At 35.3% G+C, this 21,752-nt stretch overlaps 2 protein-coding genes across 2 annotated transcripts; one reads left to right on the top strand and one right to left on the bottom strand.

The window, feature by feature from the left end:
• Positions 1 to 2,839: 2,839 nt before the first annotated feature.
• Positions 2,840 to 14,583, top strand: LOC117341222. The gene is made up of 12 exons (XM_033903082.1): positions 2,840 to 3,051; positions 6,299 to 6,325; positions 6,829 to 7,188; positions 7,755 to 7,966; positions 8,506 to 8,667; positions 8,906 to 9,053; positions 9,609 to 9,766; positions 10,115 to 10,266; positions 10,795 to 10,919; positions 11,387 to 11,464; positions 12,268 to 12,333; positions 14,024 to 14,583. The coding sequence occupies exons 1-12, from the start codon at positions 3,027 to 3,029 to the stop codon at positions 14,209 to 14,211; spliced, it is 1,701 nt and encodes a 566-aa protein (XP_033758973.1). The 5' UTR covers positions 2,840 to 3,026; the 3' UTR covers positions 14,212 to 14,583.
• LOC117341224 lies at positions 14,581 to 21,124 on the bottom strand. The gene is made up of 4 exons (XM_033903084.1): positions 19,845 to 21,124; positions 18,877 to 18,970; positions 18,479 to 18,676; positions 14,581 to 15,469 (listed from the first exon to the last, which is right to left on the bottom strand). The coding sequence occupies exons 1-4, from the start codon at positions 20,139 to 20,141 to the stop codon at positions 15,303 to 15,305; spliced, it is 756 nt and encodes a 251-aa protein (XP_033758975.1). The 5' UTR covers positions 20,142 to 21,124; the 3' UTR covers positions 14,581 to 15,302.
• Between the last annotated feature and the right edge of the window lie 628 nt (positions 21,125 to 21,752).

Raw genomic sequence — 21,752 nt, 5'->3', positions numbered from 1 at the left:
TGATGACGAAATAAAATTATGCAATGTACATATATTTGTTATTAGATATTTCCTTATCATTCACATTATTATTGTCCTCTATGGGAGGGTGTAGTCTCCCTGGTGGTGACGAATGGTACTGTAGCCTTGTAACATTACCAATATAATGCTTTGTTATCAGAGACGTAATTATCGTTTGTTTACCTAACAATGTGCTAGTACCGATTCCTCTTCTGCCGTTTGACACAATATCAGACACGGTGGAACACAATAGTAGCTATTTATCTTAACATATTTTAAGAATATTATTCTATTTAAGTGTTTCACGCACAAAATAAGCTTAATACACATATCACGGAAAAGTAAATGACCAGTAAAACCTGTCGCCGAGATATGATCCGATATGCAATCAAACGACGAAACGCGGGCAGCCATATATAGAAATGTCTACACTGAATCCTTCGGAGGTTTGGGAAAGGTGATATCCGCTTCATGCAAGATCGCATTCTCCAAGTAAGAATCGAGGTAGTGCTAACTAAATCACGCTTCATATGAACAACGTTGAATTTCATTTCACCTATGGAAGTAAAAGGTATCATTATTTAAATAAGAATAATGTTATTTTCGCTAACTAAAGTATTCCAAAGCCAGTTAAAACTTAAGCTTCAGACGATTGTCAATTTTGCGATGTACCTTGAATTTAGTTTTGAAACAGTTCTCATTCATTTTTATTTCAAAATAAAAATGCTGCATCGAGCATACGGACGGAGTTCCTTTCGGGTACATTTACTGTCTAAATGTAGGGGTAACCTTATAACAGAGATAGTCTGCAAGTCTCACGTTATATGCAACAAAGAACATCCCGACGGAAAACGTTTATAGCTTGGTTTTATTGAATAATAACAGATTTGTAAAAAAAAAAAAAAAAAAAAATAGAAATAAAAAGAAAAAGAAATATCTTTAAAAAAGATAAACGGCATAGTTTTAATGCTTGTTGTTATAATGTAAAACTGCTGGTGAAATAAATTAACAAACTAATGGGTTTCAGCACGGATAAGAAAATATATCAGTTTGGATCATTTTTGACGATAATAGGACTGCATTTGTATCAGGAATATACTTTTATTAATGTGTCATTTGAAAAGATACATCCACTTATTCAGCTTATATTCAATCTTAACTTTGTTTCGTTTTTAACTGCATATCTGCATTTTGCATTTACCGCTACATTGACCACTTCATCTTGACCAGTAACGCCACCTGTCGCGTCCTATCCGGGGCCAAAATAATATTATACGGCTATGCCGAAAAAAATCATCATGTTAATTAATATGGTGGGGTGGCAAAGTAGCAAGTGAGTGTTCCCTAGGTCCTCCGGTTTCCTCCCACAGTAAGAACCCTCGCGTACCTCCATCGGCCGGACCAACAGGCGTGATTAATATAAGTTGGTATAACTTGTTTAACAGATGTTGTAAGATAAATTAAGTTTATATTTTTACATTTTTATATTTTAATTGATATTATGAAAAGGAATTATTATGACAGTAATTTTGCAGACATTTTGGTAAGAAAAACAAACCTGTCCGAAATATAAAATGTGTTTCTTCGATTATTCATTACCAATTATATCCGACACCTAAAGGGTTACGAAAATTATCTTTGTTTTAATAAATCTTATATATTTATAGAGGCATTTCCGTTACCCCAATCAACCCACATATTTGTCATGTTTTTAAAGTAATCTTGTTCTTAAAATGCACACAATTCATTAAATTGTAGGACACGTTCACTAACCTATTATCTTTAAATATTTACTTACAGACTATTTTTGCTGGCCTGCCTCCCGTATTTCCACACGTTCCCTGGTACTACTAATGAGACTAGGAAGGACGAACAAGCTGTATGATGTAGGTTTATAATCATTATATGCCATTTAATTATTCATAAATACAGTAATATCTTAAGGTGTTTTGCAGTTGTGAGTTCAGTCTGAAGTTTTATATTGAGCCTATTACATGACGTTCGTGGAGGGGTCCGTTGAGTACAGAATCTCAAACACAGACTGTTTGCAACAACACGTTCTTACACACGTTAACCCTTACATTCTAACTATAGTAAGCGTGAATGACCTTAGTCGTTGGAATCGGTCATTAATGCTGATAAATTTATCGAGATGGAAGGGAAAAGGACAAGTTTTCGTGACAACTCACTAAGATTAAAATCGTGATATCACATGAAGAATTTGCATGTTTGGGAACTTTATGTCGTCATTAGGAAGTAAACATTTTAACTAAAATACAGGATGAAAAAGTTCCTAAATATCATCCGAATATTCGTGACGTCTTTGTGTACTGTGGACTCTCCACGCCCCATCAGTGTCAAGTGAGTGTGTACGTACCTGGCGCGTTATCTGGGATAGCTGACCACCCGCTCCGTGTCCACTCTTGGTAATCCCCAAATATAGGGTTTGAGTTCACCACAAATGGAAAGTTTTGTAAACAGAGCAATGGCCCTCCTACTTTTGTCAAAACAAACGGTTCACTGATACAAAGTCACGGCGACCATATTCATTCAACAATAAAGAAACAGAATTAAATTATATTTTATTATTGCCAAATTGCATTGAATGATGATATAGTTTGAACAGTTATACACATAAACGATACATTTATCCAATCAAATTGATTTACTAATTATGGGCGAAAACCCATTTATGTCATTTATAATACTATCCCTTATCGGACCCCTGATTCAAAAAGGTCGAGCTTGGAAACAACAGCACGGTTTAGGTAGTGATCGTGATGTTACATGCTGTGATGGAATGTAAGATATGACCATTGGATGGTATCTCGATAGTAGGGTGTGGATCTAAGGATATATAGACCTAGTATTCTCTGTCACATCAGAACTTAGACGGTTTATGGAGGCATAACCGCACACACGACACCTAAGGTTACGATTGGTTCCATCAAATAACTTGTGTCGATTCTGTTGAGCACACTCATTGACGGGACATTTCCAAAACGTATTTTCGTGATTTTACAAAGATGCGTACATATTTTTTAGCAGTCGGTAAGTACGTTTATTCTCTTTCAATACCTTTATAATATTAACGTTTTCAAAAGTAAGAAAATCACTTTAAAAAGATGACCTCGTACAAAGTCTACACTGTATATTTTTATATTCATTTCATTTGGGCTTTCATGACAGTGGTTGCCTTGGTGACGAAACTGTTACTCCAGATACAAATCTGCTTCATTTTTTCTAAAAACACAGTAATAGAAGACATTAAAGTCTATCACTTATATATAAGATGTTTTTATCCGAATCGATCAATATCAAAAATGTAGATATCATTGTGAGGACGTTTTTGCATTTCCCCTTGGATGACATTTCCCCTTGGATGACATTTTCCCTTGGATGACATTTTCCATTGGATGACAATTTTGACGATAAAGAGAGGCGCAATCCTTGGTTAGTTTTAATACCTTGAACAAAGACTGGAGTTTCGAAATTGATTTTGTACTGCAGATGAACCGCTTAGATGCTATCAAATTGAAATTGGAGATGAGGTCAGTACAGCCATCATTGTATCGTAACATTGTCTTGTTTTACTGACTTTAATTCTGGTTCGGTTTAGTATTATTGAACGTCGTGTTACTAGCTAAGGTCATTTAAGGACTGTCTCCCCTATGTACGAAATACATACTGAAGACATCCAGCATGACGCTTCATCCGGTCACATTATATTGCCAACGGACAATCCAGTCGTCCCACTCTCACAATGCTGAGCGTTAAGCAAAAGTGGTAAATACCATTGCTTTAGACTATGGTATGGTTCGGCCAGGGGACAGAACCCCCAATCGTCCTCACATGGGCTAATGTTCAACTAAAGTCAAACATAGGACAGTGCCAGGAGAGTCATTTAGAAAAAAATGTTGTTTAGGAAGAAGAGAAAATATATAATCGCAAAATTGTGTCGCCTTTTACGATCGTGGAATTCCACATTTTTGCTCTTGATATCCATAACAGATTTAAAATGGCGAAACAGTTCTACGTGCAGTTTGTTATTGAATTTTCGGCAAACGCGTGTCTATGGTTCCATTTAAATTCAACAACCTATAGAAATTGTTGTAATATATTACACCATTTGCCAGTATAATGTATCAATATAAAACACATGCAATTAATTAATGTTGAATAATTTTCGCATTATATTACCTAATGTGAAGTCATAAAACGAGGGTTGACATGGAAAACGTATTTATTTTGTAATATTTGCAACAACAACAAAAACAAAAAACAAAAAAATCATGTCTTTAGAATGAATATTAGATTCGCCAAATACATTCATAACCTCTTGTACACGGAACATCCTGTAAATTATTCTGCATATTAGTTATAACATTTGTTTTAACTTTTTTCTTCAAAAATTGTTTAATAAGAATTTATTATATAAATAAAAACACTTATTGATATAAACTAGTATATACATTATTTCTTATTGTAACCATTTAAAATTACTAGTTATCGCTGTAAGGCCACATTATTACATTGTACAATTGTATATTGAAACATTATTACGTTAGATGTAGGTTGATGCAGATCACGGTGAAGTTTTATTTAGAAATGCTATATGTCCGTGTTTGATACGAAGTCAGACGTGTTCTGTTTGTTGATATGAATTAGACCACGATTTGTGTCGTTGAGGAAGTAGAAGACGGTTACTCTTCCGGAACATCGAAGTCTTATCATCCTTGTACTGTCTCAGGGTCTCTGTGTAAATCTATAGATATATATGTTAGTATATTCCCTCGTTTTATCGAGTAAAATTAATATTTTGTTGTCATATCGGTATTCTTGTTTTTGTGGACATCTCCGACATTAGTGTTTGGCCAAGATTACAGAAATAAATAAACACTCTGCGATACGACAAACCTCCTCTGTATTTCAAGGTAAAGTAAATAAACATATCTTATGGTATCTTCCTTGTCTAACAGAACCAATCGTGCTCTGTTTGCTTGGTAGAGAAAATAAAATGCCACTGTTTGATAACAATTAGAGTCAATCTCGTACAAGACTTCCTACCTATGCGGGGTATACGCCAGATATTAGGGAGATATTTGTCAGTTCTATCTGTGACAGTACTCACAACAGCTAAGGTCAATTATAAGCGGTGTCCACAGGTGATGGGGCAGCCAAAGGACTACTTAACAGTGACATATCCATTAACTGGCCTAACCTATACATGGTAGCGTGACACTTCACAGCGACAAATTGTTTGGAGTCTAACAACAGATGCCAGGGAAAACCTCGCCGAAAACCAAGAGGGGATACAGGTCCCGTATGTAATATCAGTCCTCATTCGTCACACAGATATACAACGTAAACAAAAACACTAACTCCTTTGGAGATTACTGACCCTTCTGAAACACCTGGTCCTAATCTCAGTGTAGTTTTTCCAGTGTGTATAGATTTATATTTCAGATTCACATCAGTTTATCGTTGTGATCAGTTTTCCTGAAAAACCTATAATCCCTTGTTTTGGAAGTGAAGTCATGTCGGTTGATCTTTACCAAAGAGGTGATTGGAAATAAAACATGTTTATATATATCACCCCTTCTATATATCACACGTGTCTTTCTATCTTTTTGTCTTCTGCCGTTCTTTCAATGTTTGATTAACCTTTTCCTGAGTATTCTCCCTCATTTGAGTGGCTATCTATGCAGGTAGGGGGAAAATACCGTCCAACAGCTGCTATCTTTCTACCTGGTATGTTAACATATGTTGCTAGTGAAAAAAACCTATATTCTTCCCTTTTCGGTCTTTTCATTGTGATACGAGGAGAACTATTTGCTGTAGAGAACGCTGCATGTCGTATATATGTTTTTTTTCTGTCCTCTTGGTGACAATCTAAACTATATGTTTCTATTTTGGTCCAAATGCCCAAAGGAATAGTGAATCTGAAGCCCTGTCCCGATTTATGACATTTACTTCTCTCTGCTGTTCAACTTTAAATGGGTTTGATAAAAAAAACCGAGTAGCGCAATTTTAAAACAATTTTAACGGGGTAAATGATGATGGTATGTATGTGTGTATGTTTTCTATGTGTTATGACACTATTGCAAGGCTTTATTGGATACCGTCCTCGTACTACGTGGAAGGTAAACCCTAAACATGCAAACCAATGAATGTCGGTTGAAATATTTGTATATATGTATAATAACGTAATTAAAAACCAATTTTGGAAAGAAAAAAAATGCTTTCCACATCTATACTATATGTTTACTATCATTAACCTTTCATTTTTTGTTTTCAGTATTTTTGCCGGGTGTGGTTTTCTCGTGTAAGTAATCAAACATTTCAGTCCAAAAATAATGAGTTCCAGTTCTGTTTCAGTGAACGGTCCAGATGTTGTTGACATTTGAAGACTCATGATGTTTTATTTCAATATTCCATGTTCGGCATTTATAAGTTGATATAAGTCTTATCTTTTGTCTAGTTTGTATCATACCTAGTTTCATTTCGTATTTCTAAGTAGGAATATTGATAATACAAATTGTATCTTAACATTAAAGTGTAATTTTAGACTGATTATACCAACTATAGAGATAAATGCGAGTTAAGGTAATTTCAGAATATCGTAGAACATTTGACTCTTAAATGATACAATATACCAAGTTCCTGCTATAGACAGCTTTACGATACACTATTTACGATCAGTCCTATAGAGCTATACATCGCAGATTTATCTTGTAGTGTGCTACGATTGTTGATCGGGTTTTTGATTTTGACATTACAAATAATAGCTCAACTTCCATTATTGAATTTTTATCCATTTGTTTCCAGTGAATAAATTCATCTGTGAGCATTCGACGGATTCTATCTCCTGTAAGAGTGGGTATGCGTTAAAAATTCGGAGTGTGAACTTTGGTCGGACATCAAAGATTGTGTGCAGTAATGATCCTACGACAAATTGTTACTCTTCTGGCCGAACCACTGGTTACCTAGCAACCAAATGTAACGGACTTAATGCGTGTCAGCTGACCGCAGACAGCAATGTGATTGGTGAAAATCCGTGTCCAGGAGTTTCTAAATACCTTGATCTGCAATATGACTGTGATCCCATTCCGACCACGTCCACCACTACCACCACTACCACCACCACAGCTGCCCCGGTAACACAACAGACGGTGACGCAACAAGGAGGTAACGCAAATTATATTTACATAAACAAAAATCAAAAACAAAAACAAACAAAAACAACAACACCCCCCCCCCCCCCCCCCCCCCCCCCCACACACACAGAAAGAAAACGAAATAAAAAAAAAACAACCCCAAAAAAACCCAACAACAACAACAAAAAAACCCCATAAAACAACCCCAACACAACAGCAGGACGTCAGAAAATGATCTTATAAGGCTGTCCAATACAGCTTAATAATGTGTGGTTAATAACTTCCAAATCCAAAATAGTTCCAATTATTCCATTAAATGTCTTTGCAGCCTTAAAGCGAAAAATACACTCTAATGCTGCTTAGTCCTTCATCTGTGTCAGAATACATCACTACCCTTCAGTTGTTATAATCCGTAACTTATCCTCATAACAACTGTTACAGCTCCTCAGGTGTGTCAGAATACATCACTACCCTTCAGTTGTTACAATCCGTAACGTATCCTCATAACAACTGTTACAGCTCCTCAGGTGTGTCAGAATACATCACTACCCTTCAGTTGTTACAATCCGTAACGTATCCTCATAACACCTGTTACAGCTCCTCAGGTGTGTCATGAATATTTGGTGTCCGGAAATCGAGGTGTCCCCGACAACAAACTGACTGCTTCCTCCACGTGGTCAAACAAAACAAACGATGACCACAAACCTCACCGGTCTCGGCTGTTCACCACCGCCGTGGATTACGCCAACGGGACGTACCTAAGGGGAGCATGGAGTGCCGGGGTGAACGACAAGAACCAATACATACAGGTAAGATGTCTGACGTCATACAGGTATAGTAACAGTCATTATAGGACTTTAGACAGCATACCAGTAACATTGCTGACGTCATACAGGTATAGTGTCCGTCATCATAAGACTTTTGACAGCATACCAGTAACAAATCTGACGTCATACATGTAGAGTTTTTGAAATAATTCTGGTAGTTTATCTAGCGTCATACATGTTAGATTTGACGTCATGTAGGTAGGATATCACTATCTGACGTCATACAGGAAAGATACAATACTCAATACAGGTTCATATATGTATTTATTTACAATAATTGATCCCAAATAGCATGTTTATGCCCCTGTAACAATCATCTTTATAATTCTAATACCTCAAGTTGTTACTCAAGCAAATATCTAATAACGTAGTAAGCAAGACAGCGTTGACCCATGGTAAAAAAAATAAAGATAACTTTAGGCCAATACAATACGACGATAAGCAATGATATAATTTCAAGGAGAGTAATAATTTACTTTGGGCGAGTTGACTATTGTGTTATCCATTAATGTTTATTTTAGGCCGAATTGACGAAGGTGTCGACCATTCGGGGAATGGTTACACAGGGACGAAATGTTAACCCTAAGGACAACTGTTGTAGTCAGAAAGTCACCAGCTACAAAGTCGGCTACAGTATTGACGGCACCACTTGGCAGATGGTGAAAAACGGACCTAATGATATGGTATGTCAAATTCATGTAATCTGATCATGAAAAAAAAAACACTGTGGGTTTCCGGCCCTACATAATCCTCGCTGTTGGTTTCCCGCCTTACATGATCCTGGCTGTGGGTTTTCTCGACACTTATCCTTGTATGAACTGTTGAGCGATAACTTTAAACTTTTTACAAACAAATGTTACTTTCTAGCTAAGAAACTATGCTATTCTGTCTACTAAAGTTATCACGTTGTATCAATTCCAGATTTTCCCAGGAAACACCGATCAGGATACTCCGGTCACAAACATGCTGCCCTGTCCAATAATCGCCAAGTATATTCGCCTGTATCCGGTCACATGGGATAGTCACGTGTCTCTGAGATGGGACGCTATTGGCTGCCCCACTGATGCTAGTGAGTACAATGTAGCAATTTAATATTTGATTTTATCATAAAATAGGTTTCATGCAATAGGGAATATGCATCGCATGGCTCAAGTCAGAAAAATGATGGCACATGATTGTCGAAAGGAATTCGAATGTATTACAAGAAAACGGATATGTGAGTTATGTTATGAATATAATCTTATAGTCGTATAAATATCTTTACACGTGGGTTCATGTTGCGCCCAATTATAATGCTATGACCATATTTATCGACCAAGGTCTGTCGTGCTGGTCACGTGACCACGTGAGCAAACGAGGACCAAAGAAAACATGCAAATAAGGGCGTTGGACACCGAACATTGAAATACGACTGTGAAAACATCTCGAAATAACGAGGAAGATTATGTGTTAGTTCATAAACATAACTCACATACGTAATCAATTCATTAGTTGGATCCGACATTCATTTCATGTTGCATCTTTTATTGTTACAAATAACTAACAGATATCACTAAACGTATGTTAACTTAAGGCAGTACAACCTAGTCTACAACTGTCTACCAATGAGTAATACTTGTTTAAGGTCCTTACGGTCAGTGTCCGGCTGGGTGGTTGGAGAGACCCAACAGTAACGAGTGTTATCTCATCACTACAAACCAGTCCAAGGGATTCGACGACGCCAGACAAGCCTGTAGATTGGCTCAGGGCGACCTCGTCCAGATCGACACGGTCCAGGAGAGAGTAAGTGTGGCCTGAGGGCTATTTACACACATTAAACTTATTAACGAATGTTTCTTTACTTTGAATTTCGACGAGGTATTATCATTTTATATTGACGAGAGGTCGCTCCTTGAGAAATCTTAGAGCGAAGTTCAATATTATACTTTTTGGTTTGATTACCTAACTTTCGGTCCTTGAATCGAGTACATATATTATATGTATGTGATTTTTATCGTAATTGACGAAGTAGAAGACGCTTGCTCTTCCGGAACATACGGACATTGTTCTCCATTGTAAACAATTATCATGTCTCTCCATTAATTGGTTTAGTGTTTGTTTTTAATTAATACATGCATGTTCTATTTATAGAACTGGCTGATTCAGCAGTTGAATATCGTTAAAAACACGCAATTCCCGAACTCGCCCCTATTTCAAGTGTGGGTTGGCCTTAGCAACAGACCGCGTAGGGACACCATTGACTACAAGTGGATAGACGGGACCCCTCATAATACCAATATTGTGTGAGCAATACAATTATATATTTGTTTCTTAATGGTGAAACAGAAATATCACGAAAATATCTAAAATGTAATTGATAATATAATTAACAAAACTTCTATAGAATCAATGTCATTGATGATAAAGTAGAAATGATATAATCACACACGTGTTCATCTAATAATCTGTAAAGTTATTATTGAGAATTAATTATTTTTTAGTCTAAAAACTGAGATTTAATGTGTGTTAGAATATTAAAATATCGCTAATTTTATATAATTTTACTAGCATTTTGTAGTGTCTTGTGAATGTTTAATTTTATAGATATATATACTGATAAATGTGAAATATTTATTCTTTTCCATACACAGCAGATATTCAGTTTGATATTTTGATCCACTGTCTTTTCAATATAATACTATTATATTGACAATTTTTATAAATAAATCAATGTACTGTAATAAATACACAGAACTAACACATGGATATCGTCAATGCGTTAAAACGTGTGAAATAGTTTTAATGGTTTATTTTCAATTGACATATTACAGTCCCTGGCTACCCAAGATGCCGGATAATTACATGACGATAGAACACTGTGGAGAGTTAGTGAATTCCGGACTCAACGACATCAACTGTAACAACCCCATCAATTACATATGTGAAAAGAAGAAGTGTAAGTTCTTATGTTAGGAAATTAATTTAAATATTGTTTGCTTCAGCCAATTTTGATTTATGGAGGTGTACAGGTATCCTGTATGTCAAGCCTAAATTCTTATCACCAGGGAAACCAATTCAAAATACATTTATGTACAAACACTTACCCAATGTTTGTTTTACATTATGTGTCAAATATTTAACGACGAAACAGGCTATAATTATTACAAAAATGTTATCTTCTTACTTCAATGGTATGATTAACAAGTTAGTCTTAGTAGCACAGTGTCTAAACAGTGTATGTCTATGTATCCTTTTTCAATGACTTAGAAAAAGAAATTCATGCGTTGAGAATTATTAATAAAATGGTAATTATATTGCACAAAATTATGATATTGCAATTTTTTTTTAGCCCAACTGGATAATTAAATCGGCTCTAATAATAAATTTTATTATTGAAATGATAAATTATCTGATCAATTTCAGACTGGAATGCACCCGTTAACAATTTCACCCCAGCTGTTGTAATACCGACAACGCCCTCAACAGTGGCTCCGACAACAAGTAAGATATTACAGTACATGTAGCTTAACCACAATAATCTCAATACTGGATTATCTGATGTCAATTACTTGTAAAGCAAATTCAGCTATCTTTACACCCCCCCCCCCCCCCCCCCCCTTTGCGGAAATTAAATACAGAAAAAGACAATCATTACTAAATAAGATTAATAATTTGGATAGATATCACTCAATTTACATTTACGATATCATGATAATTCTATCGTCGTCGTCGTCGTTGTCATCTGTTTGATGAAGATTAGATGAATTTCAATACGCGGAGAACCCTAATTAAGTCTCAAGATAAAGAAATCATTGAAACCTAATTCTATATTAACGTGTTAATTATTAATGCGGTACTTCTTTTTTCAACATAATATTCCAGAATAATTCAATATTTTGTTGAAATAATTAAAGATTGTTCATTTAGAGTTCATTTCTTTAAAACAATAAGGCTGAGTGTGTCAATATTATATTTTTATATAATAATGGTTTTAATTTTCCCTCTCAGTATATATACATTGTACATGTGTATATATACAAGGTTAGGCAGTGAACACGTTGTGATGTAACTCCCTACCCAAGGATCTGATCTCCTGTCGTGGTGATTTATAATCTAATGATGGCCTTTTCACATTTCATGATATTTTCATTATAGCCATCTTAAGATGAGTTCTCATTCTTGTGGCCATATGATGTGTTTATATTAAAGTGCCATGTTGCATAAGATGACCATTTTTAATTCTGTCATTTGTTTGAGTCATATTTGTAAAATGTATGAATAATGTCTGTTGCGTTATTTTGCAGTACACTCTAACATTCCAGTCCCTATAGGCGGAAGTGTACAGACGATTGGGCAGAGTACCTTCACAAGTAGGTATATGTAGGAAGGTTTTGATAGTGCTGAAGTGTGTAAATCACTCTTAAGTGCACATGTATTGTGTTTCAAGTGCAGTATCAATTCATTAATTGGTACACTAATAGCATATATATACAATGAACTAATGTACAAAAAATAGTTTCAGTTGTCAACACGATAAAAATCTAGCACTTAGCATGACAAAGATCGTTCAGGTTTCATTACGATCAAAATTTCTTACAAGGCAAGATATTTCAGTCATCAGCGCGAAGGAAATTTAGCACAAGTCTTCTCAAAGATCATAATAGAGACCAACCAACCAATTGTTTTTCCATAGAATTTAGTGTTAACGTTTTGGAGTATTTCATTCAAATTCTTGAATTCAATATGACAATTATGGTTTATAACAAAAGCTTAGGGTCTCATATAACACCTAATCAAAACAAAAAAACAAAAAAAGTTGGGTCCTGCAGCTCAAATTTTCTCCAGGGTAGCCATTTTGAAAATGGGTGAATTTCATAGTAAAAATTCTCAAAAATCGGAAATGTTTACCTGTTAATTAATATTACCCGAACTTTTGGGGGAAAAATCAATCGGACTTACGAAATTTATATCAACATTTCTTATTGATAGTTACCTATCAGGTTAAATATCTATTTTCTTACTTCATAACATACTGGCCAATCAGAGACTGCCAGACATTTTATCCTTGGCTCAACTTTCTATACACAGGGGATGTTTCAAAAATCTGTTTTTTTTTTTCAATTGGTTGGTTGTTCCCTATATAGATTACCATCATTAGTGTATAAAAATAGCTGACGATGACGACCATATGAAAATGTTGTATCATGTCTATAATGCGTTTTAGTCAGTCCATTTTATCGTCTTTTAACAATATTAATTAAACTTCTGCGCCTACAAACATGTTTCATATGATTCGAGCATTGTAGTCGTGGATTTAACCATCAGATTAATTTGTATTCTAACAAAAATATTTCAACATCGCCATCATATTATGGTAAAGCCTCGTTATGTCCAACTCTGGTAACTCGAAGACCTTGCTTAAGTAAAATTTCAGTCCAGTAAGTAAAAATTACATATACAATATACTTGAATATTCAAAAGTCTTCATAACCCTCACTGACTTCGAGATAAGTTAGACAGTACACACTTTGATACGTGTGCTTCCATACTCGTGAAAGCAAACTTAGGCGTGCGTTTGGGAAACAATATAATATTTGTTCATGCATTTAAATCAATATTTTCATAATTTGAAAAAACCCTAGTTTTTTTATGTGAAAGGTAGAGAGATGTTAATATATCAACACACGTTATATACTGGATACATCAATAAGGTCGATTTCATTTTGTTTGTTTGTTTTTTTCATTTTCGCTTTTTGCTTTATTTTCGAAATGTGGAAACATACAACATGTTAGGTTTTCCTTGTTAGCCGATGTTTTAGTATGATTTAAAATGCCATACAGTTTAAGTTAGACATTATTATTAGTGTTTGACATTTTTCTTTCAAATTATGCGTACGATATTATATAACAAAGAAAAACTATGAACGGTTGGTTAATACAAAAAAAACAAAAAAACAAACAAAAAACAAACAAAAAACAACAAAAAAACATAAGACAATCATGCTTAAAATGTTGATCTGTAATAACGAGTCTGATTTTGAAATGCCATCATATTTACAGGGGGATGTCACAAAGCCTCCGACTGTCGTAATCTACAGCTTGGAGACTATCAGTCCTGCAACGGATGCCATTATTATCTAACATGCGCACCAAGCGGTGATTTTGTAAGGCCCTGTCCTGCAAACCTCATCTTCGATTTCAACAGTAAAGCTTGTGTAGCGCGTTCTGGCACGTGCAGAGGACCATGAAACTCGTTCAAGCATTCAGATTCTATTACAATAACTTTCAGATTAAATTAAAATACTATATAAAAAAGTACAAATAAACTCATATACCTGGAGAGTACTATCTATAGAAAATCCACATCAAGATACAATGATTAAGTATCGCTGTCCAATAGAGCATTAAGAGCTGAAGGTCAAAAAGACGGTTTTGTCAACAAAGAATTTAATTAAAGTTCTATAAAAAATAGAATTTCAAAATATATTACATGCATATATACTATCTCATAAAATACTTATTTATTCGTGTATATACTGTTTAGTCTTCATGTTCATCATTGTGTTTTCTTTTATCAATGTACAACGCGGATAATAAATCTTCTCATTGGATGTAACCAAGGACTGGTACGTGTTTTTATGTTGATTGTGGATAGTTACACTGTTAATGACAAATTCAAATAGCCGTACTTTTTAATATTAAAAAAAAGTTTATTGGAAAACAGTACCAACATTCAACGTAGGTATTACAATATGAATAAATAAATAATTTGTAAAAGTTTATTAGAGAAAAAATATTGGAAAACAGCATCAATATTCAAGGTAACTGGTACAGCATAAACAAACCTAACTAAGTCCTTAAACATCGAACACCAGTGAAAACATACAGTATCGATAGAGTTAGTTTGAATGATGTCGCCTAGACCACATAGCCTGTTTATGAGTAACCAAAGTTACTTTCGTTTTAGTTATTTATTACACTGGTAAATTTTAAAGTTCAAGCTGTCATCTAAATTGATGACTGGCAGTGTTATAGCTGCTGGCTGCAGACACAAAATGTCAATATGCACAAGGAATACTTTGGGTAAGGTTTATTCATTTAATCAGTCTGAAAACTTGAAAAACCTGTCGGTCCGAACTGAGCGGTTGAAAAAATAAGTAATCTTAAGAATAAAAAACCCCACCCTGTTAGGGCTCCACAAACGTCAGTCCAAAGGTAGCCTTGAATACTCAATGGAATACAGTGGGCCTTTAGCATGATGCTAAATTTAATCCGCGTAAAAATGTTCCTGTCAGTCACCTCTGTCGCCAAACAGCAATGAAGTACTTTAATAGGAGTATCACATTTCACACACAAAATGATAAGCCTGAGAACAATCCGAATACCTCAAAATACCATCATAGCTGACTAAAATACACCACTGGCTACTGGCATCACTTATCGTATCATTGGGATACCAAAATACTTCAACACCGTCATAAATTGCTCCAATCCACCAATAACTCGCTGTAAAAATAAATAATAACATTTTTTATATAAAGTGTAGAAGAATTGATTTAAAACGAATGAGTATCAACACATAGCATAGAAAGCTGACATTCGTCCGTGTTACATAAAACCTATATCTTGTTTCATTGATTAACGTCTTTTTCAAAACAGCACAAATGACCATATAAGAATGACCTCCACTGTTAGGGAGATACTTACATGTAGTTGGTGAAGAACGGAAACTGTTGCTAAGTGTTCGTCAAATAATGTGATTTCAGACAAATCTCATTCTAATGAAACATGAAACAAAAATATGTGTGTACAATATCCTATTAACACATCATTTAACTCTATTCCTGGATGGCGCCTACTTAAGTAAGATAGAACTTTAGAGAAATGTCACAGCGTAATTAGATTGGCATCAAATCCAAATGGACATTAACGTTCCTTTATACACCTCTTGTATTGCGTAACTTCAAGTTTTGGCATCGAGTACCAGCTTTGTGATTATAATCTGTCACGGCCCGAGGACAACCTCGATATATTCCTCCCATTCGGAAGAGTTCAACTAAATACCAAAAGCGATGCGATATCATATAAAAAATGTGTTGTTTAGAAGTAAAATATATAAAGTGATATCCTAATGAGTGATTAGTAAAACCAAATTTGAGATCTCGCTTTTAAACAGCAAGACATTGAGATTTCAATAAATTGCAAGATGTAAGCAACAGGAATGTAATCCTTAAAAAGGCAGTGATTGTGAAGGCCGAATCGAGGCACGGGTCAATTATGACTGTTGTAGAAACTCCTATCATATCTACTTTTTTCTGAATGTATAATTTTCAATTATGCTCATTTTATGTTGATTGCATTTGAATTGTTACGTTTTATTTCATATTAAAAAAGGGAGGGGGTGGGGGCGAAACCGCGTACATTGCTCTGTCCACAAGACAAAATATCTTGCGACTGTTTCGTTGATGTAAGTCTCTTCAATCAATGCTTAAACTAAAAACATAAAGTGTTTCCCAACTTGAAATGTTCAAAGGAAATATTAAGTTTTTAGATGTTCAAACTGATGGTCAAGAAGCAACTGTGCTTACTAGAAGACCGACTACAGCTATTGTTATTGATATTGGAGATACTTAGGAGGAATTCATTCCAGAATAGATTTTAGTGGTATCCTTGTAATGGCATTATCCCTGCCATTTAAAGACTGAACGGGTATAATTACCCAGAAATATGTTACCTAACAAATTATATCAGAGGGTTGATTTGAGGACGCGTATTCCTGTGAAACACATGGTCCTATTATAATTCAAATATATACCTTTATTCCTATTTTTGCTCTCATTTTAGCTGGACTTGTGGTTTTGTAACTGTCTCCTGTATTCATCGTTGTAACAATATGTGAAAGTCAGTAGCACCACTGAAAATTTCTAGTTATAATGTTTATTGGTTTGGTTTATTTGGTATTTTGTTTAACGTCCTATAGCCAGGGTCATTTAAGGACGTTCCTGGTTTTGGAGGAGGTACATTGTAAGCCGGAGTACCCAGCGAAAAAACACTGACCTACGGTCAATACCAGGCAACTCCCACACATGGGTTTCTAACCCGTAACCCAGAGGTGAGATGGAGGGCTAGTGGTAAAGTGTTAAGATACCTTAACCACTCGGCCACCTCGACCCAGTATGTTTACTGAATATTGTTATAATGAAAATGGATTCTACAAAAACACACAGCCTTTTAGCATCATTAAATTTACATACGATACATAGACATAGACCAAATACAATGAATCAAACTGCATTATACATGTACAGCTGTTTCGTCCTTATAGGGCTCGTCAGTGACTCTATGGGCCGAAAAACGTAAAAACGGTTCAAGGACTCCAATAGTCTTATTCCTCCACATGGTTGATATTTTACAGTTGTTTCATACCTCATCAGTCAACAGTCATAACTGTTTTCACGAGTTGTTGGTACTGACCAGGTGAACTGTTTCCCCGAGGCCGACTGGCCTTCGGCCTCGGGGAAACAGTTCACCTGGTCAGTACCAACACCTCGTGAAAACTGTTTTGACTACCGGCTGATGAGGCATGAAACAACTGTTTTGTTATCTGACTATTGAGGTGAATAAATTACAACAAAAAAACAATTGTCCAGTCTGAAATTCAAAATTTGATAACTCACATAACCTTTGATGATATTCTTGGTATTAGCTGGGTCTCTGTTTTCTATGAGATTTAAAAGACCGTCATCGCTTATGTCTTCAAACCTAGAAGTCATTTTTACAGTCAACCGATGTTTACAAACAGACGACAAGTAGTGTAGCCACTGTCATCTGTACGTTTGGAATTAGGCGCGTTCGATTGGGCAGCGCGTGATCGGGCAACAGTTCATGGGTAACATTCACGGTAAATCTGGTGACCGGGCAACAGTTCATGAATAGCATGTTTTAGCATTCATCTTTCGGGAAAACAGTCAAATTTGGTTAATATCCATATATTGAGTCAGATAACAATTTTTGATATTCTATCTCTGAGACATGAGATTATGTCAGCAGGAACCCCGAGTCCTGGTTACAACCATACAGCTGGCTCGTCCTTCTTGAAACCCTTAGAACCTTCCAGAGTGTGTCTATATACAAATGTATCTTCTGTACAGTTGGTCGACACTATTTGGTCTAATATGGTACAATATAATACAATTTCAATATAAACAGGGTATTAAACGTAGTTCGGCCTGGTTTGATTTTGTATGGTTGATGTCAAAATGTCCAGACAGTAAAATGGTAAAAAGACATACTTTGTTAACTATCTTAAGATATAAATTTGGTAATGTATTATAAACTGTGAAGTTGTTAGGGGAAGAACACGTGTAAAGTCAGTATAATATAATGTCTTAGACAGGACGGCCTACCCTGAGTTAGAGATACATGTATGTGACGTATTAGTGTGTGATTTTGTTAACTCTCTCCATTTGATTTTCAAATCAGTACAACTTCGGAAGACACCAAGAGGAAACTTACGTGTCTGTATATCCGAAAACGCATCCGCAAGGATTTGTCTTTTTTGAAATGTGTTTAAAACGGCTAGGTGTCCTGAAAATGCCACTGAACAATGCTCGGCTGCGGTGGTTCGGTTGAACTGGATCGCCTTCAGAATAAACACCACCCCGTCGAAATGAAGAAATGTAGTTTCTCCCACTTGACGTCCAAATACTAATTCTTAAAACAAAATTTGAAAAAAGAACATTAACTTTTCATTACACATTATAGACTTATATATAGTAGATCTTATGGGTCTGACATCATCAATTTTGGGTCTAAGCATAAGACAAACGAAAAAACTCTAGATATGTGTACATTATTTGCACTTAAAAGGGGGGGGGGGGGGGGGGGGGTCATGTTTGAAACCAAAAACCTACCTTTATCGGGTAGACAAGTCTGAAAGCCGTTACGGAGAGAGTGACAGATATGTCCTTCTGGACAGTCGCTCCTCTTACACAGCCCCTCAATGTTCTGCATCAGGAAGTGAAAAGTATTAGTTTTGAAGAAATATGGCTGTTACCTGTGACATAATGTAATCTGTATGATTTTGTGAACGCAATATTAAACATCTGTTGTAATTGGCGTAGTCATGGAAATACTACTTTTTTCATAATGATGTTGTTCTAATTTTCCTCATGTTTATGTAGAGCTACGATTTCCTTTATGCATTGATAAGTTTTAATATAGGCAACTGTGATTATCGTGTATTCTATATGCTGGAGACGGATTCAGTTGTAAAGGTTCCGAATAGAATAAGAGCATTATTATGGTTGTATGTAATGTAGTATCCCACATAAATGACTGTTCCTTTAACTGGTCCTTGCACATCGTAATACCTTATTGAACCCGTCTTGAATATGGTCATCAGTTAGCTATGTAAAGAACCAAAATTGTATTGAAACAGATAATAAAGATAAGCTTTCCGAAAGAAATAAAGAAATGTTGACATGAGAGCATAACCACGGACACAGTCCTGTGATGGTGACCTGCCAAACTGATTATGGGATTGTTGAGATTATTAAGAGAATGGAGACCATTGATCCAGGGCCGTGATGACCTACAGAATGGCTATACAAAAAAGATAGATAAAAATTACAATACATATGTGACATCATTGCTATGTCATTAAATATTTGTGACGTCACAATCGAAAATTTCTGTATGGATATTATCATGATATAGGATGGATGCCATAAAATGCTGTTCCTTGATTAAAGAAATCAGATGAATTCAATAACTGACTCCATTGCTAAACTATACCCGAATATGACAATACTGTACTGTCAGTAAGATCTTATTATCATGTAATTACATTTGTCAAGTATTATTTTCCAAGCATACTAACCTCTTGAATATCTGTTTTCCTGATGAACGTGTAATTTCCTACACCAGTGATGCAATTTACGTCCTGGTAGATACGGCATGCCAGCTGATCTTGATTGTATCTGATGGCGTAACAGTCGGAGCGACGATTGCACACACGTTGACACTGTATATATCCAATTACGTAAAGAATCAGGGCTGGTTTTGTACAGAACATGTCATATGCACCCTTATCTATTGCTGACGTCACGTGCGCAACAACTTCTCTGTTTACTGCCATAAACACCAGTATAACGAAATTTCTATAAAACAGATCCATATTCTTGTCAAAGATTCACTCATTTGCTATGTTTGTTTTCATCACACAGGTTAACTCTGAGTGTTTAATTCAAAGTATGACCGCGACATATTATATGGCTTACAGCCGACGTCCATGTAACTGACTGATGAAAATATATTGTTTGAGTTTTATCACATAGTAGGCGTGTCTACTTCAGGCAAGGTAGATTCTGTCAATGCGCATGCGCGTTTATCCTCATACCGGCATCGATATCGATCATTATTGAGGGTATGGAACCATCTACCAACTCCTATGCTATGATGTCAGAAACATTTCTCATGGCGTCAGATCGGTTAGAGAATTTAATGACAGGAGTAAGTGTCACTCTATAGAAAGCATATCAAAGACTGCTAAAATGACTGGAACATACACTATTCTCCTCCCACATAAACACACTGTAGGTTCGAATGAACGATGTACAGAGGCCATGTGTCTCGGAAAATTATACCAGAAGGGCACATGGGAACGACAGAGAAAGACGGAGAAAGGCATGGACAAGACATGGGAAAGAAAAGAAAAGACATAAGAAAGACATGGAAACAGAAAGGAAAGATATGAGAGAGAGACATGGGAAAGAAAGGGAAATACATGGGAAAGACAAGGGAATGAAAGGGAAAGACATAAGAAAGACATGGAAACAGAAAGGGAAGATATGATAGAGACATGGGAAAGAAAGGGAAATACATGGGAACAATCTCAGTTGATAATCTTATTTGATTTGGGCTTAATCAGAATTAGACAATTGTATGTTTTATTTTAAATTCTTATATGGTACCAGTTTATATGCGGTAGGGAGATGCGTGTTTGGTCAACACATGAGTAGAAGACTACTGGTATTTACCAGATGGACATTATAGTCTGAAACTCTGTTGTTGATCAGGCACTTGTCTCTCTCCTGTGTAGTGAACGAGTTCTAATACATATTTAACAATGATTTGAAAATTATTATAAGGAAAAGAAAATACATAAGATTATCATTATATATTATTCACAAATACTCTTTCTATATATATACTGTAATTTCCATTCTTGACTAATAATCAGATACTAATTATTTGAAATAAATGTAATATGTTATGGAGAGAACTTTAATATAGGCTTAGCCTGGTGTTCAATCCATTTGATTCATAATAAAATATGTTGAAATCATATCATTTTGTTCTCATAATTGTGCTTGATTATTTTATTTCTTTTTATATCTACACAAGTTTTTTCAGTAACGTTATGATTACAAGCTTTTTTTATAGAAAAGTATGTAACAAAGACAGCCTTTGGTATTTTTTAAATAAAATTTTCTTCTAAATTCATGCTTAAATAATGTGACTATATTTCCGCATATTTGGTCCTTGATTCACTAAGGTGGTAGTATTAATATATAACAAAACCAATCAGTGATAAAAGACAGCTAATATCATAATAAGCAGTATAAACAATTTTGTAACCAAGTACTATAAACTTCAAATTCCTTAAATCGATAGTGTATCCAAGTTTTTCCGATTCTTAATCTCAAGTGATTCAAAAATTAATTAAATCCTGTAAAAAAAATCTATCGCCTCCCTCTGTACCTTTAGTAACTTTTGGTCCATAAAC

This window comes from Pecten maximus, chromosome 13 (genome assembly GCF_902652985.1).
Source record: "Pecten maximus chromosome 13, xPecMax1.1, whole genome shotgun sequence".
Classification (NCBI taxonomy): Eukaryota; Metazoa; Mollusca; class Bivalvia; order Pectinida; family Pectinidae; genus Pecten; species Pecten maximus.
The sequence above is the reverse complement of the archived record's forward strand: the minus strand, read 5'-3'. Positions and strand labels throughout refer to the sequence as shown.